The 23,979-nt window shown below is 42.5% G+C and overlaps 1 protein-coding gene across 1 annotated transcript in view; it reads right to left on the bottom strand.

Annotated features, from left to right (window-relative positions):
• Positions 1-23,979, bottom strand: part of LOC147706411 (uncharacterized) — a 147,789-nt gene that overhangs the window by 82,859 nt on the left and 40,951 nt on the right. Inside the window, exons 4-6 of the mRNA XM_086932911.1 lie at positions 12,442-12,590; positions 7,360-7,496; positions 6,090-6,222 (exon numbers count right to left, since the gene is read on the bottom strand). Of these exons, the coding sequence (XP_086789037.1) occupies positions 6,090-6,222; positions 7,360-7,496; positions 12,442-12,590 (419 nt within the window). The remainder of the gene's footprint in view (positions 1-6,089; positions 6,223-7,359; positions 7,497-12,441; positions 12,591-23,979) is intronic.

Here is a 23,979-nt window from a genome sequence, read left to right as displayed (position 1 = left end):
ACAACGACTGGAGAACTTTGCTGCATCCCTCTAGTCCGATGCTGCATGGGAGAGGATGGCCCACCCATCCTCCTGGACCTGTGGCAGCACTTGCACAACCGTTTCCATAAAGAGCGGAAATAATGGCCCAATAAGCATGCAGTGTTCACCGACTGCAATGCAAGGCTGGTGGAAGAAATGTTTTTCTTACCTTGCCCCAACTGTCCAGCTTCTTGGATTCCCTGACCAGGGAAGCATCAGGGAACGCACCATGGGTAGTAGAAACTCGGGCCACCAAGCTCTCGGAGGTATAGTGGTTAGTGAGGAAGTTTGGGTCACTCGGGGTAGGGCAGTGGCGGCAGGCGTTCGTCCTCTTCACAGGAGCCCCTGTGCTGGACATGGACCAGGTAACCAGAAGGACGTCCAAGAGGGCTTTGTTAAATGGGAGCAAGGGTTCCGAAGTGGAAGCTCCCGGCTGTAACACCTCCGTTAAGATGTTAGTCTTAACCACCACTGAGGGTAGCTGAAGGTCAAGGACTTCAGCCGCCCTGCACACCACTATTGCGTAAGATGCACCCTCCTCTGTTGCCACGGTAGGAGGAGAAAGAATGCCAGTATCTGGGGAGGTATCCAGTCCATTGGTCTCACCCAATTCCTCATACCAGTCCATGTCTTGGCATTCCTGCTGGTATTCCAAAGGGTCCAGTGACCCTTCCATTCTTCTCCCAATCCTGGCCTGTCCAATTAAGGCTCAGGAAACAATATAGGGTAAATGGGCCCTGTCAGCACCAGAATAGGCGTCAGTCGACGTGGTACCGGCTCCTTGTCGTCGGAGATCAGAATAGGGCTGGCGCCAGGAGCATCTGCATCTGGACCAGCATCAGGGAAGGTTGCGATGGTACAACCAGCGCCAGTCCAGATCCATGGTCGGATCCGGGCGGTGGGGGTGGGGGGTCAGGTATGGGGCATTGGCCCCGGAGCCAACGACGTGGAACATGATGAGGCCCCCTCAGACACCGCAGGCCCCGAAGGTAAGCTAGAGGGATCAGGCTGCTCAAAAATGAGGCGTATGACCTCATAAAATTCGATACTTTGAGCGGAAGACGCACCGGCTCCTGGAAGAGCGGGGAGGTGCAGAGCCAACCCAGGTGCAGGTTCCAGAGAACGAGGCCTTGATTGCCGATGCGCCACCGTCACATCGGCCGATAGACAAGGAGAAGTTGAAGCATGCTTTGACTTCTTGTGCCTCTTACCTGAGTGTCTCGAGGATCGTGGGTGGGACGTAGATGACTAGGGACTCCTAGAACGGTTCCGATACCTTCCTCTCCACTGGGACCACGACCTCCAAGGAGTCACAGCTTGGTAGTCGGAGCACGACCTGGAGTTGTGATCACGCTCTGGACACCACAAGCAAACCAAATGTGGGTTTGTCACACACATGGCACGGGCACAGGCATTGCATGGTTTGAACTCTGAAGTCTTCCTTGAGGACATGATTTCCTACAGACCAGAAAAAGGGGTTGACAAAAAGCTGAAAAATCCTCTTGAAAAGTGACAGAGGTAAGCTCTCATCACGGATCAGTGGTGGACTGGCAAAGACAGAAAAGAAATTACATCAGCTCGCCAAGGTGGAGCCTAAATAGGTAACGCAGACATCACTTTCGGCCTAGACAATGCTATGAGGAGCCGACAGATGCCACATACCGCACGCAGGGGTTTTGCTTAAACATTTTCTGGATCCAGTCTGACGCCTGGGAAATTCAATGGTTAGGAATCTGCGGCTAGATTTCTCTATTAGATATTTTCAACTTTAAATGTTGCTTCTTAATCTATATACATTTTCAGGTCTCGCCTACCCAGCGCGCATGCCCTGCATAGGAGACCTTTAGCCGTCGTTCAGCTCTTTTTCGAAGCACATACTCGTGCTTGTGGCGGCATACACCTTGCGGGAGCGCGTGCCACAAGCACGAGTATGTGCACGAACGCATCACTCCTCTGCTCTTGTTTTTGATGGCTTGATAAAAGGTTTGTCGTGCTTGTTTATTGGTGATTTGTCCCTCCTTGGGGCACTTGGTTCCCTCCCTGGCGATTCCAGGCGATTTCAGTCATTGTTTTATGTGGTTGTCCATCCCAACGTGTTCACGCTTGTGGCCCAGCGCAGTGCATAATGGGCCCTCCTCCCTGATCCTCCTGGTTGGCTATCGCACACAAAGGGAGTAGTATTTCAGTCATTCACACCGCATTTTGAATAGCTGTTTGAGGTCTTCACACACGTTCCTCTTCATTATCACTGTGACCTCTTCATCCTCACGTTATTTTTAGGTTAATTTAAAATACGCCGTGCAAAAACTAAAAACTTGAGTTTTGTAGTTACGAGGAAAGATGATGCAAAGATTGAAAATCAGTTCTTCGGGGACAAAGTCTGCAGCTCTATTTGTTATGCCACATTCTCTCTTCAATACATTAGTTTTTTTTTTGTTTTTTTGTCTCCGCGGTCAATGCACTGAAAGCATCAAATGAAAGAGGACTATTTTATGATCCAATCCGGACAAAAGAAAGCGTATGCAATTTAACAAAGGTAAAACATATTCAGAGTGCATGATCCCCACTACACTTTAATTATGGCGGTTAGGCTCCTCCCTCACCTTCTAAACAGCAACACTGAGTGATTTTTTATTTTTATTTACTTTAATAAACCTTTCATTTTTAACTTTTTGACTGCTTCCTTAGGGATACAAGCAATTTGTTAAACACTAATGCCGGAACTCAAAGATTGGCTAAAAAGCCTGCGGCCGGTGCTAAGAACAAGGGAGGGGATGGAGTCCGAATTTCCAAGGCTGCGTAGTTATAGTTGCACATGATGCCTCTTTCTTTCATCAACAGGCACTCTCTGCTTCTTGGACTCACACTTTCATGTTCTTTTTATTACATCCCTACTTCCTCCGTTGGTCACACAACAGTAGTAGTATTATAATCATTCACGCCGTCCAAGTTTGCTTGTAATTTTGAACAGCTGTTCAAAGGTCTTGACGCATGTTTCTCTTTATTAGCACAGCGCCATTTCGTCCTTACATTATTATTAAGTTCATTTGGAGTAAAATATGCAAAGCAAAAAAAAAGCTTGCGATTTGTGGGGACGATGAGAAGCGATGCAGAGACTCGAACTCGGTTCCTCGCGGTAAAACACACCAGGAAGCAAACGTTTCCAATCCACTGGGGTACTGTATGTCTTCCGGCTATTTATTGTACAAGCAATCAGAGTAATTTATTTCTCTGCTTTTAAGTATGAGTATCTTTGTCTGCACTTCTTCTCCATGGGACAAGTGTGGCTGGAAAATTCAGATTTATTCAACGTTCTTATATTATTAAGGGAATTACATTATAATTTTGCCATTATTGATCTGAGTTTCCCTCAGTTTATTTCATGTTCATATATAAAATATGACAATGCAAATGATGTTTCCAGCAGCCCTCAAACATTCGCTCCCGCCTAGCTTTAAACATGGTGGCCTCCCGCCTTTCATTTTATTAATTCACTTTCGTAGTATGCACATTAGCATGAAACATGTCAAGTTAAAGCGTGGCATGCCGCAAATGCTACAAAATGAAATAAATAGAAAAGAAAGGCAGGTAGTCACCTTATTGCATGGCTAAATACTTAAAAGGCCCTAAAAGCGAGACCTATTGCATTGGAAATGCTTGTTTTAAACCGTTAATAATATTCTATTTTCCAAGCAGTCGCAGAACCCTGAGTAGGCTTTGCAGACCCCAAGAGGTCCCCAAACCACAGGTTAAGAACTACTGCTGTATACTACTACTTTGCCCTATCTCTTATGTTTACACTAACCTTTTCTGTTTCCGATCAATATCAGATATCTAGTCAGAGACCGGTGTGTTTGTTACAATATAGTTACTTGACTGCTATTTTTTACTCTATATTTATTGGTTTTATTCGTTCAGTGGAAACCTTTCCCTGCTTAGGCCTGTCTTCATATGGCGTTACAAGCTTGGTGCTGTCGTTGGTTTTAACAGTATACGTGTGATCATCCTTGTCAAACAGTTTCTCTTGATGGTATAAGTGTAGCCGTGAGGATTGACTCCGTGTGCCCTGATTTCTGACCATGAAGACTTCGTTTATGGAAACCTGATTTCGGAAGCCCCAATTATGGTAGTAAACCCACCAAATTAGTCGGATACCGTAGAGTAGTTTTAGTTTGTGACTGGATTGTCTTTTGGACTCCCGTCATCTCACTCTCACATTCTACATCGGAGAAAGATGACGATGACGTAACCTTGACATGTCAGCTAATACCACTGCACCCCTCCTCTCATACATAACACGAATAACATTTCTATCATTGCCGAACTATATTGTATGGTATAATGTAATAATAAAAAGGAAGGACAACTTAAAACCCAAAGGTAAGAAAAATGTCCATATCAGAAGCATAAGCATAAAGATGCATAAAGATGAATAAAGCTCTTTAACTAATAACAATTGATTATTCACAAGCTGTGGGTACCTAGGGTATTCAGAAACTTGATTTCCATTAACAGAGGTATCTTGTTGAGCAGGAGCAGTAGAATACCTATACAACTGGTTCCTACATGTTCACTCCCAAGCTCTACCTCTCCTGGAGACTCCACTTCCTTCAACTACATTAGAGAATTCCCCAGGCAAACACTTCTCTGAACTACTACACAAACTTTGTTGTTCAACACGAAGGTTCAACTCCAGAACCGAGTTTAACTGTGCACATTTCTCCCAATCCTCATCAACAAAATGAGTTATAAAATGTTTCTTAGTGACAGGTATAGAACAAGGTGCCACCCTGCTCTAATGTCAGCATTTCCCATCGTCCACCCTCACAGAATTCTTAAAAGGTGTATGACCTGTCTAGATTAAATAAAAAGATTCACTCCTTTGGGAGCCTTGCCAGGTTTTTTTAATTTTTATCCATTAGCCATCAATTTGAGCAATTGTAACGCCATGTTTCTTGTCATAATAGTCCACGCACTTTCCATGTATACTTCGCAATTTTTGGTTGACTTTGCTTTCAGACCTCTAGCCTTAGAACTGAAAAGTTAACCAGGGTATATTTTGATCTTGGCTTCCTTTCTCTCATAATCTCAAACTGAGGCAGCTACTTTCCAACTTCTGTATGACCACACAGTTTTAATACTTGCAGTTCCCAACTTAAAATTGAATTACACGCAAGTTGGTTAGCTCCTTTAAAAACTTTGTTAAATTGTTCCACCAGTAGAATTGTAAAGTTTTGTGGGTCTGTGAATAATTCCTCTGTCTTTTATATATTTCTTTGCTTAATGAGTTGTAAATTGAACGCCATTGTCAGTGTTAATATATGAAGGTATACCTTCACATTGCAATATTTTCCCAGAGAAAATTAAATGCTATCTGTGCCTGTTTGGTCAACTACTTTGACATATGGACATCTCCATAAAACATCCATCACCACAATGATATACGTGTGAAATTTACCAATCGGTCCCACGATATTCAAAGCTATGCTTTCCCAAGGTGCATCGGAACACTCATAATCACACATAGGCAGTCTTAATGTTTTTATGATTTTAGCCACAACAAGACTTTGTGCTCTCTTACCGTTTTTTTTAATATATATATATATTCCAAGCCACCAGAAAACATACTTGACTGCATTCTTAATCTTGATAATTTCCGAATGCTTTTCATGGCACATGAAAATATTTTTCTTTCTTAAAGAACCAGGAGGTACCCTTTTGTCTCGCGTCAATCATTCATTAGAGACTTCAGAATATAATCTCACTTCATGTAAATTACTTTTGTTTGGCCAACCAACTTTCACATAAGTCAATACTCTTTGTAAACTAGCATCCGTATTACACTTTTCCCGCCACACTTTTGATATTTTTCAATATCACTATCACACACTAAAGCTATTTTCAATTCATCCTGTAAATTGTCTTTATTTTTTGTTAAAGTTGTCGGCATTTTGGAGAGGAAATCTGCAATTACATTTCCTTTTCACAGATGTAAACCCCATTATAAATGGAATCTTGCGAGATTTTACTCGTGTCACTGTACTCCTTACACAAAGCTCTTCTCTTACCTGGCCGAGATGACCAAGGCGCCATGAAATACAACTGCGGTAATGAGATCTGCGTGCCCTTCTAGTCGCCGCTTCAGGAAATGCATATTCCTACCTGCTTGCCTCTGAGCAAGCAGAGGGCCCTTCTGGGGTCCTAAGTGAAAGAGAGAAGAGGATGAGAGAGGAAAACAAGGGCAGGAAGGAAAATGGAGAGTCAATTAGGGGCAAAGAGAAGAAAAAGAGAGATGGGGAAAAGCAAACCAGTGAGAGAGAGAGAGAGAGAGAGAGAAGGTGGGGGATGGGCATGCAAGAAGAAACAGGAGGTAAGATAATGGGAGAAGGTAGAAAGGAAAATAAGAAAGGGTCACAGAAAAAATAGACACAGAGAGGCAAAAAGAAGAGCAACGGAGGTGATTCCAGAAGAATAGAGGAAACATACACAAGGAAAGAGAGGGGAAAAGGGATAGAAAAGTGTAAGAAGGAAATAAAAATAAGACAAGCGTGCGGGTGGAAAGGGGGTATTATTATGGATTATCTCGTTCACACGAGTGACTGCCAAGTCTTCTCATGATGCCTGACCAATGTTTGAACACAAAGTCAAAAGTTAATAAATATTTATTCAAACCTGAAAATCCAACAAAAGGGGAAAGGGGCAGGGGAAAATATTTAGATCAAGAAGATTAAAAAATATAAACATGAGCTAAGACAAGAAAGGCAGAAAAGAAAGGAATCGTGTGTAATGAGATTGAAGCTAGATGCTGCACAATGCTGCAACAAGAGGAAGAAAAGGGAACAATGCTAGATAATTAGGGAGGAGCAAAGAGACTACAAATGGAAGGAACCAAAGAAGAAGGAAAAACAAAAGAAATTAGGAAGACACACCGAAAAAGGGTGACTAAACGCACACAGAGACAAGACTGAGGGAAAAGGAAGAGAAGACAAAATAGAAAAGGATTCTGCCAGGGACTGAAAGCTGGGGAGGGGGGAGGCAGAGCAATAGACAAGCAGAGAAATGTGATGCCAGGAAGAAAGAAGGGGACATGGTGTGGAAAGGGGATACGGTAAGGAGATCTTCACAAAAGGGGATCTGAAAGGCTATAAGAAAGATCCATTCTCTGCAACGCGCATTATAGGAGAAGCTGAAAAGTTCCTCGGCCATATCGACCTTTGTGGCGCTATACGAATATCTATAGTTACATTTACCTCATCACACTTAGATTGCTCATTTCCTACTTCACACTAAATACCTGTCTAATCAAGATATTCAACACATGACTCTCCCAGGGTATACCTGGCTCTTTGTGCCTCTCTTGAGGGAGGTCGGTAACCGCATGGCTGATCTTTAACTGTTTGGCGGGCATTTGCGAGCTCTCATTGGCGTTCCCAAAGGAAACCACCTCCCTAGGACTGGACCCTCCGCCGGGAAGGCTGAAAAACAGGAGACAAGTCGAGATATTAAAGAAAGTGAACATATAAGACCATCACAGGAGAAAAGAGGTCCCCTGCAACTCACACTGTAACAGTATATAATATCCCTGGCCAGACCACAGTAGAGTGTTTTGCTACTCATTGCAAAACAAGCTTCTTAAAGATCCACTTTGGGGCGAACTATAGGGTAGTGTGAAGATTCCCTTACGGTGAATAGCTGCCACGGTTTCGGATTGCTTATTTGTGACATTTTCATAAATTCAGTGGAATTAGGAGTGACATTCAACGACTATGAGTGACACTTTCTCGTGAGCAAAATCAAGCAATGAAGATGAGGGAAAAATATAAATATCAGAAATTACACTCATTTGAGCAACAAAAAACTCTAAGAAGATCTTAAAACTGCTGAAAAGCATCAGAAATGGAAGGGCACCTCAGTGCCTGCTCTGTCGGGCGGTGAGATACTGCAGGATCCAGAGGGGCAAGCGTTTTGCTGGAAAATAACAACCACAAGGTTGGTGTTAAGCGAGACATTTTATAGATTACAACCCTTAAAAGACAGGAGACAATCTACAAAAAGAAAAATAAACGTAAAATTAATAGGCATAACTAACATACAATACAGCAAAATTAAAATAAACAACAAAGAAAAATCTCACTCATAAATGGAGAAACTCTGTTAGAATGGATCCCAGGAAACCTTTGATAAACAGCTCTGCAGAACAGAAATTTCAACACAGCGAAATAGAAGTACGCGAAGAAATTAAGCTTTCCTTGCAATTATTTTCACATTAGAAATGTGACAGTGAAAGCAGAAACCAACAGCCAGCCAGGGCACCTTAGAGAACTAGAAGAATCCCGGCTAACATGAGGCAAGTTGAAAGTATGATAGTCAGAGGAAACCTTGATTGTAATCAACATGAATAACCGGGACGAAGAAGCCGGGTAGGGAAATCAGAGCAGCATCGCGGGGAATGTAATGTAATGGTTGAAAGGAATCTGGGTTATATAAAGTTGTCTATTTTTATCAAAACAAAGAATTAAAATTAAGTAGCATATATTCAGAAAAATACCAGATGTGGTATGAGGCTTTTTTTCTCCATGATTTAGTGTAGAATTTCACTAATCACATTCTCATTACTTAAAATACCAAAATGTACTTAACCCCTTCGATGCTTGTGACGGAACGGTTCCGTCACGAGCGCCGGTTGGGCTGTGCTTATGACGGAACCGTTCCGTCACGGCCACGCCCGTTTCTTAGAACCTTCAGCACAGCGTGAAAATTCGCACCGCGCTGAAGGTGTTAATCTATCTCATCAATGTGGATTATTATTACAGATTTGCATAAACTTCGGGCTTGTAAGCCATAAAATGGTGGCACAGCGTTGGCTGAGCATCAATGCAACCAGATGAAAGCTGTAACTAAACATTTGATCAACACAACGAAAGAAGAATAAATACATGTAATTATTGGCATATTGTAACATCTGCTGCCTGGTCTAGAAAATCTTTGGGTATTAAGCTGATAACCATGGTGTTTACAATCAATATCTTCTCCCAATGTCTTACCTAACGCTGGTTGGTGGGCTTAGCTCGTCCTCCAGATTGCAATCAACACCACTCATATTAATCAGCCTTACTTGGAGGAACTAGGGCCCTTTGTTTAAGTTTAAAACATGTTCTGATTGTAGCAGCAAGTCCCATTGTTGGAGTTTAAAACATGTTCTGATTGAGCAGCAAGTCCCTTTGTTGGAGTTTAAAACGTGTTCTGATTGAGCAGCAAGTCCCTTTGTTAGAGTTTAAAACATGTTCTGATTGAAGCAACAAGTCTCTTCGTTTACATTTAAAACATGTTCTGATTGGAGCAGCAAGTCCCTTTGTTAAAGTTTAAAATATGTTCTGATTGGAGCAGCAAGTCCCATTGTTGGAGTTTCAAACATGTTCTGATTGAAGCAACAAGTCTCTTTGTTTACATTTTAAACATGTTCTGATTGGAGCAGCAAGTCTTTGAGGAAGAAGGTGGCACTTACAGCCTTTATTCGCAAAACATCTAACTGAGGTTTAATCAACTTCACAACTGAAGGCTTGTGTACAGGAAAAGGTTAATTATTTTTAACAGTAGTGTTGGCTGTATTTGTGATTTATATGCTGTGTATAATTCCACCATCTAGCGATTGCAGTCATAAACTACTACTTGTCTTGCTGAAAAAGATGACTTTGATCACAAAATGTAAATCAGAAACTGGAGTTAAGAAGTATGGCTGACACTACATATAGAAACTTCACTTACGAAAAGTAATAAACTGGATGAGATTCATTTGTTATAATTATGGGGAGAAGAGGAGATGACGACAGAGGAGTAGAAGGAATGCAAAAGGATAACATTACTGTTCAAATTTGTCGAGTTCCCAGGGATCATAAAAGGGTGGCCACCAAAAGGTTTTGCTATAATGTTCTAGCAGCCCTTTCCACAAATGCCATCTTACTTCCCGTCTTCCCCACTATTGGTAGTTTGAAATCACATTTCACGAAGTACCAAGACAAGGAAAGGTAAAGATGCATTTTCTGCTGACTTCTATTCTTAGAAAACAAAACTGCAACTCAACTGTACACAAAAAGGTTAGGTGAGAAAGATGTGCTTATTCCAAGTAGTTTCTTACAATTGGTTCCTGAATTCCTGTGATCAGATAATAGCGAGCATGAAACCACCTCATGCAAGAGTGCCATCTTCTTAATGACAATTCCAGCAAACAAGACACACTGGAGCATTTTTAAAGGAGTACATATCAGTTCAAGCATGACAAGAACCTTCTGTGCCATATCCCTGCTGAAGTTCCAAAAGTAGATATTTCTTCTGCAATTAGTTAGTTGACAACGTTAGGCCTCTATAAGTTTCCTACACCCAGCATCATCTGCTGTAGCAAACCAGGTAAGCCCTTTATTACTTATCTTGAGTGAAGTCTGACATAATTTGGTGCTTTTAACCTATTTTTAATCTTTTCAATTAGGTCTTTTCCATTCTGTGTAAGTACTGTTCGCCTTTAAGCTCACTTCTTCTTGTGCCCTTACTGGCATCACCTATTGTAATAACATTTCGTTATTTTTCAGGAAGTGTGATGCTAACTCTTTCACTATGTAAGTCAAATTGCCCTGAATGACCTGCCATTCTCTTGCTTAACTTCTCAGGAGTCAGGACCCCTAGTCCTTTTGACTAAGCAGTTAGAGTGTCCTGCATCATTACTAGGGCTCCCCTGCGCCTTTTACATGCCTTCACTATTCACTGCCCTGAAGCTGACTCTGCTATCCTTTGGGGCCGAAACGTCATCGACATCACAATCTAGTACCATAGAAATAATTTATTCATGGTCTGTCTATAATGAGATAATTGTTATGCTACATTACAAGAAGCGAACACAGTGATATATTTTCTTCTCCCTTTCTTTCACACTTGCAAATATCACAAATTAAATGAGTGAACTGCTTTGAACACCAAGCACTTTATTGCATTTCTTGCTAATTACCCTTACATATTTCTGTATTTATAATGGCCAGTGTGTTCTTTGTGGGTAATAACTGTGATGACATGTCCAAACCAGCTTTCTTTCCTTTATTGCATCATATCTTGTACTTGTTCATTCCTCAAAGTTAACATTAATTGTTCAAAAAAGTAAAAACAGCTTGCACCTTGACAGGAACCACTAATAACAGAAATGAAGGCAGATCACAATGATAAAGTGCCATTGCCATCTGTTGAAAGTGGTAGCAAGTTGAGGACGAGATCATGGAAAGTCCACAAAACTTGAACAAGGCTTCTTCCGCGTCCAAGGATGCTGCAGCTTTGCCAGGCTCCTGTGTGCGATTAGCAGTTGAGGACGGTAATGGGAGAATCTAGTTTTTTCTATGGTAGTTTAACGTCCCATGATAGGCTTGATGGAGACGGGGTGAAGTACTGAAGCATTAACTTCAGTCTCTTTGCAAGTGCTTTGGCAAACAATCATCAGCTCTGAGGATCTGACATCTGTTCTCCTAATGCCCAGGGAAGCAAAATGCTCCACTTGTCAATGATTTAGTAAAAAGAAACAACAGAAATATGGCACTATGTCACCCTCTACACAGCCCCTCTGTTGTTTTCAAATTCCCCGGCTGACCCTTTATAGGCAGTGCTGGAAGAGGGCTGGAGAAGAGCAAACAAATCACTTTCAAATAACAAACCAACAAACACACACACACATGCACCCCACCCATGGTGGTCTAACTTAACATTTCAATGTTTCTATTACTCTATTCAGATATATTAATAACATTGTTATTGACCACTCTTACAGTACACATCACACATTATATTATTTCTTGGCACATTAATATTAAGGATTTTTAATGTAATTTTAGGGCTCTCGCTTTCCCCCCTTGGGATGGCTGAGGTCACCCACATGGGATTCAGACTGGTGGTCTGCAAACATCTCTGGAGCATTGCTCAATTTACTCAGCTATCTTAACGCAGCGTACAAACCCATAGGCGCCAGTAGACAACCACCTCCTTTCCTTTCCAAATATCCCTTGTGTATTTGGCAGAGAAGTACCTTTCTCCTATACCTTGGGCGGATACAATGTCATTAGTACAGGTCTGGGTGTTAAGGAGAGGACAGGTTTGGGTGGGTGACATCTTTCATGGCTGTTTTATCCTTTGGCTTCTTGTCTTCAAGTCTTGTCTCCAAATTAAATGTAGTGCATTTTAATGGTGTTCACATGTAACAGCTCTGTCCTGGCCCTGACCATGCACTGGTCTTCAAGGGATGACTTTACCACCAGGTTTAGATGAAACACCTTTGTACTGACTAAGATCCCAGTACTGAGTTACCAGCAGAGCTCTTGCAACACCCTCCGATTTGACCTGCACCATCTATCCTGTGGTTGACAACAGACATCTTTTTGTTCTTTCACTCACCGCCTTTTCATGTCTCCCGCCTCTGGGGCTTCTTCATCGTCTGTCTGCTGAGAGCTAGGGTCTTTGGCCGTAGGGAGCTCATTGCTCCGCACAGCCAGTTGAGAGAGCAGATGTGTCAATTCTGCTCGGATCTCATCCTTACACGACACCTAGGGAAAAAAGAACAGAGGTATGAGAGGTAAGGTCAGAGTTGGGTATGTATGAGGTGAGCATTTTATGAAATGTCTCATCACAACAGTCCTGTCTCTAATTTTGAGATCTCACAAAACGAATTGACATATCACATTCCACTAAATGTGTATTCTGCGATTGCTAATTGTAAGATCTTACGTAATCCATAGTCAAAGGTACCCTCGCTATTTCTGCAAAGTGCTGAGGAACACGGCGTCTCTACATATGAAACATGCATCAGCTCACTATGAAAGCTCGTGTCACCAAATCTGAAATGGAGAAGGGGTATCACTGAGTTGCAAAGTGACATCAATATGCACAAAAGGGAAGGTCACAAACAGTGAAACTTGGCAGTGCTAACTGGAAACATGTCATGAGATATGAAATGTAATTACACACATTTTGAAGGTTTTATATAGCGCGAACAAGACTCTTGCGAGTATCAGAGCGCTGTGGAAGAAACCGCGGTCGGAGGCAGAGGCGGCTCGAGAAGGGGACGAAGAAGTTGTTCTTAAAGAAGAAAGTTATCATACCCGATGTGAATTTAAAAAGTTGGTGCAACAAGCATATAAAGTATATAAAGAAAAGATAAATCAAAAATGTGATGTCCCCTCCACATGACAATAAAAATGACGAATTAAAACTAGAGTTTTTGATAAGCCGACCTCAGCCTCGTTCTACGCTGGTGTATATGTTACAGGAAACCCCCACCGTGCGCTTTGAGGAGAGTATGGAATAGGCATATATATTGGTCATGATGAGTAGAAGTTCTCAGACTTGAATTCCAGGTGTAGAGATCCTGTAGTAAATTGTCTCTGGATGGTCCTGATGAAGGTGGTCCCTACTGCGGTTTTCTCCACCGAAACTCCTAGACCTATGTTTTTCATCTTGTAGATCTAATGAATCTGGTCTTATACTGGACAACAGATGCAATGTTATAGGATGTTTATGTTTGATTGTAATGTAATGGATGTTTAGTTAGTATGTATGTGAGTGTATGCATGGTTCTCTACCTGGTCTGGTCTAATTTATTTTGTTCTTTTACATACATTTTGGACAACTAATGAAAAACAGTTACGGCTCCAATGTATTGAAAGTATGTTTCTTGGAGACTTTTTATAATCAATGTATTTATATATAAAAAAATGAGATAAAAAAGTTGGATATAAAATATGAAATAAAATAACTAAAAATTCTAATACAAGTGTGATATATGTGTATATGCCCTGGGTTGGTGAGATATTCCCTATGTGAAAAGTATTTATAGGTCAAGAGGGAGTTTTCTAGTCTGTTCTGTATTGCTGCTTCCCCTCCACTCCCTGACCTCAATTACCTGGAAGAGGGGGTCCCCCTTTCTACTCAATTGAGTAGCAGAGCGCTTTACACGTCATAAGTAGAAGGAAGATATAGTATACAAAGATCTATGTGAGTAAGTTATACATAGTTCTTAATCGAAAGAAAACAGTACTAAGCTATTGCAAAAATACAGAAGGGCGTATAGGAGCGCAAGAACACAACAAATAATAAAATACAGTGAATAGACATAGAGTTCACGTGAATTTAGCCGTGAGGATAGCTTTCACTTCTCTTTTGAAGGAGGCAGTGGAAGGGCTCATTCGTGTTTCACTGGGCAAAGAGTTCCATATCCTCGGAGCCATACCAGAAAAGGACCAGTTATACATTTTTCTCTTGGCAAATCATTGAAGTTGTAGGAGAAGAGTCTTGGCCCTCCTGGAGGCTCTGTTGCCCGCAGAGAGCACCAGTTTCTGAGCTAGGTATTGTGGGGCGCTGTGGTAGAGGGCCTTGTGCATCATACAAGGGATTTTTAGATGAATTCTGACTTCAAACGGTAGCCAGTTGAGGGCTCTTAGGTCTGGGGATATGTCAGCGTTTCTCTTAGAGCCTGTGAGGAGTCTCGCAGCTGAGTTGATTGTGGCTCTTAGCGGGGCTGTCGATTACCTTGGGAGGCCACATAAGGTTACTGCTCCATTTTCCACGCGGGGGATTACTAGGGTTTGAACTGCTTGTTTGAAATCGTAGGCGGGTAGAAAGGGTTTAAGTTTTCACAGGGTCTTTAAGTGGAAGTTGGCTCCTTTTGCTGAGGCGCTAATGTGTTTCTGCATCTTTAGGTTACTGTCCAGCATTACCCCTACAGATTTAGCTGAGTCGACTATGAGCGGTTGTCCATTGAGAGCTGTTAGGTGCTTCATCCAATCCAGGATAGTGTGAGTTTTGTTAGAGGGAGCGATTAAAAGGAATTCCGTTTTGAGGGAGTTAAGTTTCAAATGGTTTTCGGCCAGCCAATTTTTTTTTTGTAGTGTGGTGTTGAGCGATTTGATGTCCTCCAGTGAGTGGATTTTGATGTATATTTGGGTGTCGTTTGCATACATGTGGAAGTGTATCTTGGTGAGGCTGAGAAGATCAGTTAGAGGTTCCATGAAAAGGTTGAACTGGGTGGGTGAGAGGGAGGAGCTTTGTGGAACTCCTAATGTGACTGGCATGGGGTTGGACAGGGATTGATTGACCTTGAATCTTTGGTATCTATTTTGGAGGAAAGAGGTGGACCAGTAGGTAAATACATTTCCAGACATTCCCATTCTGTGTTTCAGGAGATCAAGCAGGTTGTCGTGTTTGACAGTGTCAAAAGCTGATGACAAGTCGAGTAGGATTAGTAGATAGGCTTCCTTTTGGTCCAGGATTTTTAGAGCGTCATCTAATACATGTGTCATGGCTGAGTCGGTGCTGTGACCTGCTCTGAAGCCTGAATAAAATTGGTTCAGCAAGTTGAATAGATCAATGTGATTGTTCAGCTGTATGTTAATACATTTTTCCAGGAGTTTGGCTAACAGAGGATGTTAGAGATCGGACAACAGTTATTAGGCTCCGAGGGGTCCGCAGTAGTTTTCTTTAGGATAGGCGGCCCAGTTTTCAGGATGTCTGTAATGGATCCTTGAAGGAGGGATGTGTTAATGATCTTGGTCCAGAGGAGAAGTAAGAGAGGAATGAAGTCTTTTAGGTAGTTTGCAGGGAGCGGGTCTGTGAAGTGATTGGAGGGTTTCAGGGCGTTTAGCGTCTTTAATATGGTGTCTTCACTGTAAGTGTTGAAGTGAGACCCAATTGCATTTTTTTTTGTTTAAATAATGGGAGGTCATTAGCTAGGGCACCAGCCAGGGGCAGTGATGAGCTCTTTTTCAAGTCTGAGATGGATATTAGGCCCTAATAATTGATCACTAATCACCGTGAAAAGTTGCTCTAGCAGTTATAAAATCTGCAGTCCCTAATTGTGATTCAAAACTCTCATCACTAAATGTAATAGTTTGTGAAACACAGGATACTTTTGTCAACATTTGGAGTAGAAAACATTACTATTTGCTGGCCCTTTGGGACTGAATAGTTGGCAGAGATCCCTTCCAAAATGCAGACCCTCGGGTTGGTGGGCGCAGGAATCCATTGATGGCGCTGTGATGCTGGCAGCTAAAATGTTAGACATTACAATTCCAAGAGCGAAAGGTTTAGCCTGGGGAAGCTTCCAAAAAGACCCATTAAAATTGGGAACCCCCCACTTTCGTTGCCTACGCTGCATCACATTTGGCGATGCAGCGTAGGCAACGAAAATCGTTTTATTTATTTTTTTCGTTACTTACCTGTAATGGTCCATATCTCGCATTTTAACACCCCCCACCCTGCCCCTCTCCCGCCTGACGTCACCCCCCCCCCCGGTATAACGCCCTGCACGGGCCAGGCCTGTCCCTGCTGGTATTTTATGAACAAATCATGAGAGAAAACTTTTTACTCTTATGATCTTTTCACAGAAAGTAGGGAAAGGGTTCCAGAAGCTGTGGCGTAACAAAACTTGATGGAGCCCCCTGCAAAGTACATGGAGGGGGCCCCAGACTCCAGACCCAGTCAGGAGCTCTCAGGCCAGGGGCCCCATAGCTGCCAAGGTTTGAGACTGCATATTTGGGACATTTTCAAGTCTTCAGGGTACTTATGAGTGACATTCAATGACCAAATGTGTGACACTCAGAGTGACAATTTCTCGTGAGCAAAACTAAGCAGTGAAGTCCATTGCAAATCCTCTTCACATCATCGCACATGAATTAACACCTTTCTGGACCACTACAGCTGAGCTGCTTGCAGTACCATGGACAATTTATAACATTCATTGGTTTTTCTGAACAGACAGTGTAAAATTGCCAGGACATTGTACCTCGGCTACATAAACACCTTTTATCACAAGTTAGAAATTCAACTCATGTCCTCTCTCTATACAGTACTACCACATTAGTATGCTATGAACTCAAATAGCACAATGACAGACATCATTGACTCACTCTCTCCGGGTCAGCATTAGCACTGGTGGTGCCCAGTGCTACAATGACCACCTTGTCCACAGATTCCCTCACTATCACGCTCCTCGAGTGTCCCTCATCTCTCCACAGCCCCTCTTTCCCATCAACTTCATGTTTTATAGCGCTATTCATACCAGTGTAGGGTGTCAGAGCACTTGCCTTGATGCATACATTGTGCATATACAATGATTCATACATGTGTAAATCAGTCTAGGAAATGGTACATAACACAAAGAGAATTACAAGGTGTGGGAATCACGTCATTCTTACTAGTAGGCCATACATTAAGAGTGTTTGATTGGAGAAGTACAAATGCAGGATTCAATACCAACCACAGTGGTTGGGATTGGCTGTGCTAATTGGAATGCATTTCTATCCAAATAAACCCCTTTTAGCAACATTAGGATAATGAAAGACTGGGGAAAACATAACATTCTAACCTATACCATGCGGTTTACATGCAGCTGAGCTCTTTGAAGACAGTTTATAAGTCAATGTGTGATTAGATGATTGCAACAAATGAACTGCAAGTAGTAAAAGGGTCTCTGTGGCAAAAGTAGTAACCGACTGCCCTTTCCATGTTAAATACAGTTCCATTTGCATGGTACACATTCTGCAGCAGGCATTTAATGAACCTGTCGGTGCTAGTTTATCGTGAGTCAAAGCTGCCACTTAAACTTGGATCTCTCTCCGGTAGGAACATTATTCATGACAGTTATCTCATTCGCCCTGGACATTTTTATTGTTGCCTAGAAACTGCTGGGCACAGAAAAGAAAACGCTGCTGAGAATGCTTTCCAGAGCAGCACCCCCAGCTCAGCACCAGGTGCAGCTGCATACCACAGGTCATATTTGATTGCCCTTAAAAGTCGACCCCTTCATGCAGTATTAATGCCGCCTTGCCCGCGCCGGCACTCTGTAGTTTGAACCACTCTCTGTCCAGTAAAGTTAACTGGCTGCAGTTAGACTTTCATTAACACTTACCGCAAGCTGTTTCTGAAAGGAAACCATGCTTTTCATATTTTAAAAGTAACACTCCATTTTTAGTTTGTTATGTTATGTTATTTTTATATAGCGCAAATCTCTATATTAATATAGAGTTTTTGGCCGACTTACCAGCAAAATTAAGAGAAGTAAAAGGGGCTAGCCCAAAAGTGGGTGGTAATCATGTCTCGTGTCTACTATATGCAGACGATTTAGTGATTATGGACCTGACGCAGATAGGTCTCCGGAGAAAACTAAACATGTTCAATGAATATTGCTTAAATAAAAAGTTAATAGTGAACATGGAGAAGACCAAAATTTTATGCTTCGGTAAGAATAAACCCCGGTTCTCTTGGCGTCTAGGCACAAATTTGCTTGAGAGGGTGAATAAATATAGATACCCAGGAATCTGGTTTATGAGTAACCTTAAATGGTATACCCATCTGGAGGCACTTAAAATGAGGGCATGTGCCTCGGTGAAGGGACTAAAGAGATTTAACAGTGTTTATGGAGAAAACTCAGATAGGCCGGTCATAAAAGCCTATTTAGCAATGGTCCCACCCCCCCCCCAATTTTTGTACGGGGCAGAAGTGCTTTACTTAAGTGAGAAACACGGCTGGGATAAAGAAGAAGGAAATACTCTTAAATACTTACTCTCATTGCCAAAATCCTCTATGTTACAAGCTGCAAGACTTGAGTTGGGAATTACCTCTTGGGCGGTAACTGCCTGTATGGCATTAATCCGCTTTTGGCAGCGCCTAGGGTCTGAAGAGCACCAAAAAATTTCCCAGTGGTGTAAAAGTGAAATTGTCACTAGTGAACTGTCCTGGGCGAAACAAACAAGAGCCGCACTAAGGGAAGCATATGGAGAAATGGGTTTAAATTATGTCCGCAACTAAGTCACCCAAGCATAGCTAAGAAAGAATTAAGAACACTGGGAGCTGAGACTTCCCGCACAAATGATAGAGAGTACCTCTTGCGGAAAGTTTCGGTGTCACATATGACTCTGGCTTGGGAATCTAACAATCAGTATCCCTATCTAGATAGACTGCCGAGCTTTCACTTAAGACGGGAGGTACTAAAAGTGCGAATGGGGATAAACCCATGCTATGGGAATACTGAGATTAAAAATGTTATGTTGAATAGCAATGGTACCTGTACTTGTGCGTTAGGTAATCATTGCGATATTGTGCATATTTTAGTAAATTGTACGAAGTTTTTAGACTTACGGAAAGAGATTTTATGTCAGATATTTTAAAAAATATATGATCAGAAATAGGATACAAGCTTTCTTGTTGAAATGACGAATCTAGACATTGCTTGTGCTATTGGGAAATTTATGAATAAGGTCAGGGTGTTCCTCAGGTTTACAGAATAAAAATACTTGGAAGGATCGAGAGGGAGATGAAAGAACTGCCCGACCGAATTATTCGTAGGTGGACATTTGTATCTTGTATGAAGGAAATGTGTATTTTATGATATGTATTATACCATGTTTTTAATATGACCCAGGCTATATTTTAATAGTAATTTTATGTATAAGGTACACTTTTATGGTTGCAACTAACCAAATAAAGTTTTCTTACTGACTGACAAATAACACTGGGGAAAACATAACATTCTAACCTATACCATGCGGTTTACATGCAGCTGAGCTCTTTGAAGACAGTTTATAAGTCAATGTGTGATTAGATGATTGCAGCTAATGAACTGCAAGTAGTAAAAGGGTCTCTGTGGCAAAAGTAGTAACCGACTGACCTTTCCATTTTAAATACAGTTCCTTTTGCATGGTACACATTCTGCAGCAGGCATTTAATGAACCTGTCTGTGCTAGTTTATCGTGAGTCAAAGCTGCCACTTAAACTCGGATCTCTCTCCAGTAGGAACATTATTCATGACAGTTATCTCATTCTTCCCTGGACATTTTTATTGTTGCCTACAAAACGGCTGAGCACAGAAAAGAAAAGGCTGCTGAGAATGCTTTCCAGAGCAGCACCCCCAGCTCAGCACCAGGTGCAGCTGCATACCACAGGTCATATTTGATTGCCCTTAAAAGTCGACCCCTGCATGCAGTACTAATGCGGCCTTGCCCGCGCCGGCACTCTGTAGTTTGAACCACTCTCTGTCCAGTAAAGTTAACTGGCTGCAGTTAGACTTTCATGAACACTTACCGCAAGCTGTTTCTGAAAGGAAACCATACTTTTTATATTTTAAAAGTAACACTCCATTTTTAGTTGTTATGTTATGTTATTTTTATATAGCGCAAATCTCTATATTAATATAGCACTAACAGGCCACACAGTTTGAAAGTTTGCAGCTTGTAGTGAAATTGGTAACCAGTAAAAACATAACAACTATGGTCTACCATGCAATCAGAACCAACTGCCAGGCTTAAAACACCATCATTCCCTCCACATGCACCGGGCTCACAAGGCTGCTCCTGGCCGAGCCATTCAGCAGCTACCAAGGACAAGACATGCAGGGCAGGCTGGAAGTAAACTTCCCATCCTGCTGTTCCCTGGTTCTCCGCTGGCAGGGTTTTCAGAAGGTCCTACCCCAACACACACAATTAGCAGTCCAGGCCACGCTGGAAGATCCAGCAGCCACATGTGGGTCTCAGAGAGGTCGGGCGGGGCTGACAGAGGGAGCACAATCTGTTTTTGCATACAGCAAAAAACAATGTATCCCTATGTGCCCTGTTACCATGGCAACAGTCCTCCAGGCCCGGCACCGCAAACCAAAATTCCTTCGCAGGCAGAGGGGTAGAACTACACACAAGGCTGTTTTTTTAGCATCTCGTGCTCCCCAGTGGGGGGTAGGGAGCTACATGTGCTCAACCAATGCATGTTAATGTGGTGATGCGGATACCAGCATTAAAGTTTGTTGGTCTAATTCCTGGCAAGTGGTACTTGCCAGCACGCCCACCGCCCGTGTACAGAGGAGCCCTGGAGCTCGGTGTTCCCCGCACCACAAGGGCTGCAAGGGTTACTGTGACGCCACTGTCCAGAAGCTAAAATTAGAGGCATTTTCTATAAGTTTACACCATCTTCCTCAGCCATGTTAGAATAAAGTCTGATATTCTCAGTAAAACATGTACTTTCAAGCGCAGCATCATTCCTGTCAGTTGATTCCCCAATGATCTACTGGGTCTTCCCAGGGTGTACAAATAAACAACTAGAGCGCTAACTTTCTGTACTTATGACAAAAGTGTGGCACAGCTGAAAGCCGTCATGATGGAATCAAAGCTGTAAACCTTATTATTATTATTATTATTATTATTATTATTATTATGTTCTTATGTTCTTATATGAACATAAGAACATAACCATGGAGTGGAGAAGTGTGGCTCACTGGTTAGAGCAGGCAGACCCTGAAGCAGAGGTCAGACCCGGGACCAGGGTTCAATTCCCGACGCGGCAGGGTCTTGAGCTCAAATGTCCATGGACTCGATAATTCTCGCTTCGGTGCCTGACCTAATCATGGGTTCACACTCTGCAACTCTGGGCATTAAGCTTGCTTAATCTCCACAACGGCCCCCCGCAGCGGGATGCCTGGCTTTCACCTTGGGGATGCCCTGTAGGGGCTATCTCACAGGGAAAAGCAAGGACGGGTTCCCAAGGCAAGCGCGGAGATACCCCTTCGGGGGTCGAATCAGGCGCTATATAAGAACATAATAATAATAATAATAAAACTTAACGCATTTCTTTTAGAAGTGAACACAATGAGGGGATTATTTTGTCATAGAAATTACACTTAGTGCTGTAGAAAGGTAAAATGAGGACACGTTTTCTATGAGTTCTCAAGTATCTTTCTCGTCCATGTGGAGAAGCGTGGCTCAATGGTTAGAGCGGCAGACCCTGATGCAGAGGTCTGGGCGAGGACCAGGGTTCAATTCCCGCCTCTGCAGCTATTGGACTCAATCTCCCTGGACCTGATAATTCTCGCCTCGGTGCCTAGTCTAATCATGGGTCCCACTCTGTGACTCTGGGCAATAGCTTGCTTAATCTCCACAACGGCCCCAGCAGCGCTTGGATGCCTGGCTTCACCTTGGGGGTGCCCAGGAGTGGACATCTCACAGGAAAGCCAGGAAGGGTTCCACAGTGGTATGAATACAGCGCTACGAGACCTCAGGGTAGAAGTGCGCTATATAAATACAAACACATTTACATGTCAGCAAAACATTCTGACATGTAGACTGAAAGGTACTTTCAAAACCAGTTGCAGTCTATCATTTAACTCTCCAGTGCGCTCTTGAAGTTTCTCACAGAGTTCTAATGAACAACTAGAGTGCTAACTTTTGCATGTTTGACAAAAGTGTGGTACAACTGATGTCCTCTTCATTCAAAGCTGCAAAAAACCTAGAGCATTGATTTTATTAATTATCAGAATTTGGGGGATCTTTTAGTCATAGAAATTATAGTTTGTGCTCTAGGGCTACAATGAGGATACTTTTTCTAGTAGTTCTGAATTATCTTCCTCGTCCATTTCAGTAAAACATTTTGAAATGTAGAACGAAACATGTACTTCCAACACCAACAGAAGTCTGTCCGTTAACCCTCTAGTAATCACCTGCAGTGTCACAGTAGAGTTCTAATTAACAACTAGAGCATGAAAACTTTTTATTCAAGACAAAAGCGAGGTATTCCTGAAGACAATTTTGTTAGAATAGAAGCTGTTTAATTTAAAACATTTAATGAAAAGCAGGCTGAAGTAAATAAGCAGGTGCGGCCTTAGGCATGTGCAAGCTGTGCAACTGCACAGGGCCACCAAACCCCACGGGCCTCCATGCCAATATATATCCTTAATATAATAATACTCTGAGGATGGATACATATTTGCGTGGCAGCCCCTGGCAGGGATTTGGCGGCCTCCGGCTCTGTTCCACTTCCTAACGCCCTGCCCCCGCCCCTCCTGAACTACGGGGGGCTCCGCCCCACCCGGACCCCCTCTTCCGGGGCCCACTACCTACGCTCCCTGCCCAGGGCCGCCATGAGCCTAGAGCCGCCCCTGAAATAAGCATTAGGAATATTTCTGCAGGCGTGAAACCAGAAGGTCAATATGTGAGGGTAGTATGTTTTTAGAAAATTGAGGCATACTGTACATCTTTGAAAGGGGATAAAAATAGGTTAAGAGATGTCTGCATAAGTAAGCATCCTTTGTCCGCCTCGGCTTACTCATTCTACCCAGACATACATGAATACATATATATACAAATATTCACCGGGAAAAAAAAGGTTGGGTGAAATTTTCTGTAACAACATAATGTTTTAAACTCTAAAAAACACTGTAAATCACCAGTTACAGTTATCTGAGGTAACTATAACTCATGCCCCTCCACGACCACTTAGCATATGCAACTAACCTAGTCTTCAGCTATTCAAAGCAATGGCTGACCAAAGGGTGTGTTGTTCAATGATGTGCAGCGTCCGGCTCTCTAAAAGTGTTGTACCTCGACTGCACCTGTCATTTTAAATTGAATGCAGACTTTGACTTAATAAACATTGCTAGGGTCTGGGGAAGAGGTAGAGGTCTTCGGTCGACATGCTTCAATCACACCAGTCCTCCTATTCAGAACACTTTCTTATGCAGTCTGTGGTTTAGTCACACCCTTTTTCTCCTCATATCTTTCTGAAAACACTCCATCAGTATGTCTCACATCTCATGTCTTTCCTCTTTATCATCAACTTTACACTCTTTCTTTCATGCACTCCCTTGCATCTCCTCCATTAAAGCACTCTCCAAGACCCACATACCACAGCCACTCACTCGTAAGCACTGCATTTTCGTTAACTTTTGACCTGTCAATATTTCAGCAGGTGTGTAGCTCCTTTGCACACTTTCGCACAGAATCACAATTACAGCTGGCACGCCTGAGCATTGCTCTGCACGCAGAGTGACAAGAGATTCCTCTGCCAGAAAAACCTGCTGTGGCTGGGACTCCTGTTCACAGCATCTGCTTGTGGCAGAGTTGGTGCTGGTTCTCAAAGAGGCTTACTTATTGTGTGCATAATATTTCATAACTGCTGAACAGT

Source organism: Lissotriton vulgaris, chromosome 7, assembly GCF_964263255.1.
Source record: "Lissotriton vulgaris chromosome 7, aLisVul1.2, whole genome shotgun sequence".
Lineage (NCBI taxonomy): Eukaryota > Metazoa > Chordata > Amphibia > Caudata > Salamandridae > Lissotriton > Lissotriton vulgaris.
The sequence above is the reverse complement of the archived record's forward strand: the minus strand, read 5'-3'. Positions and strand labels throughout refer to the sequence as shown.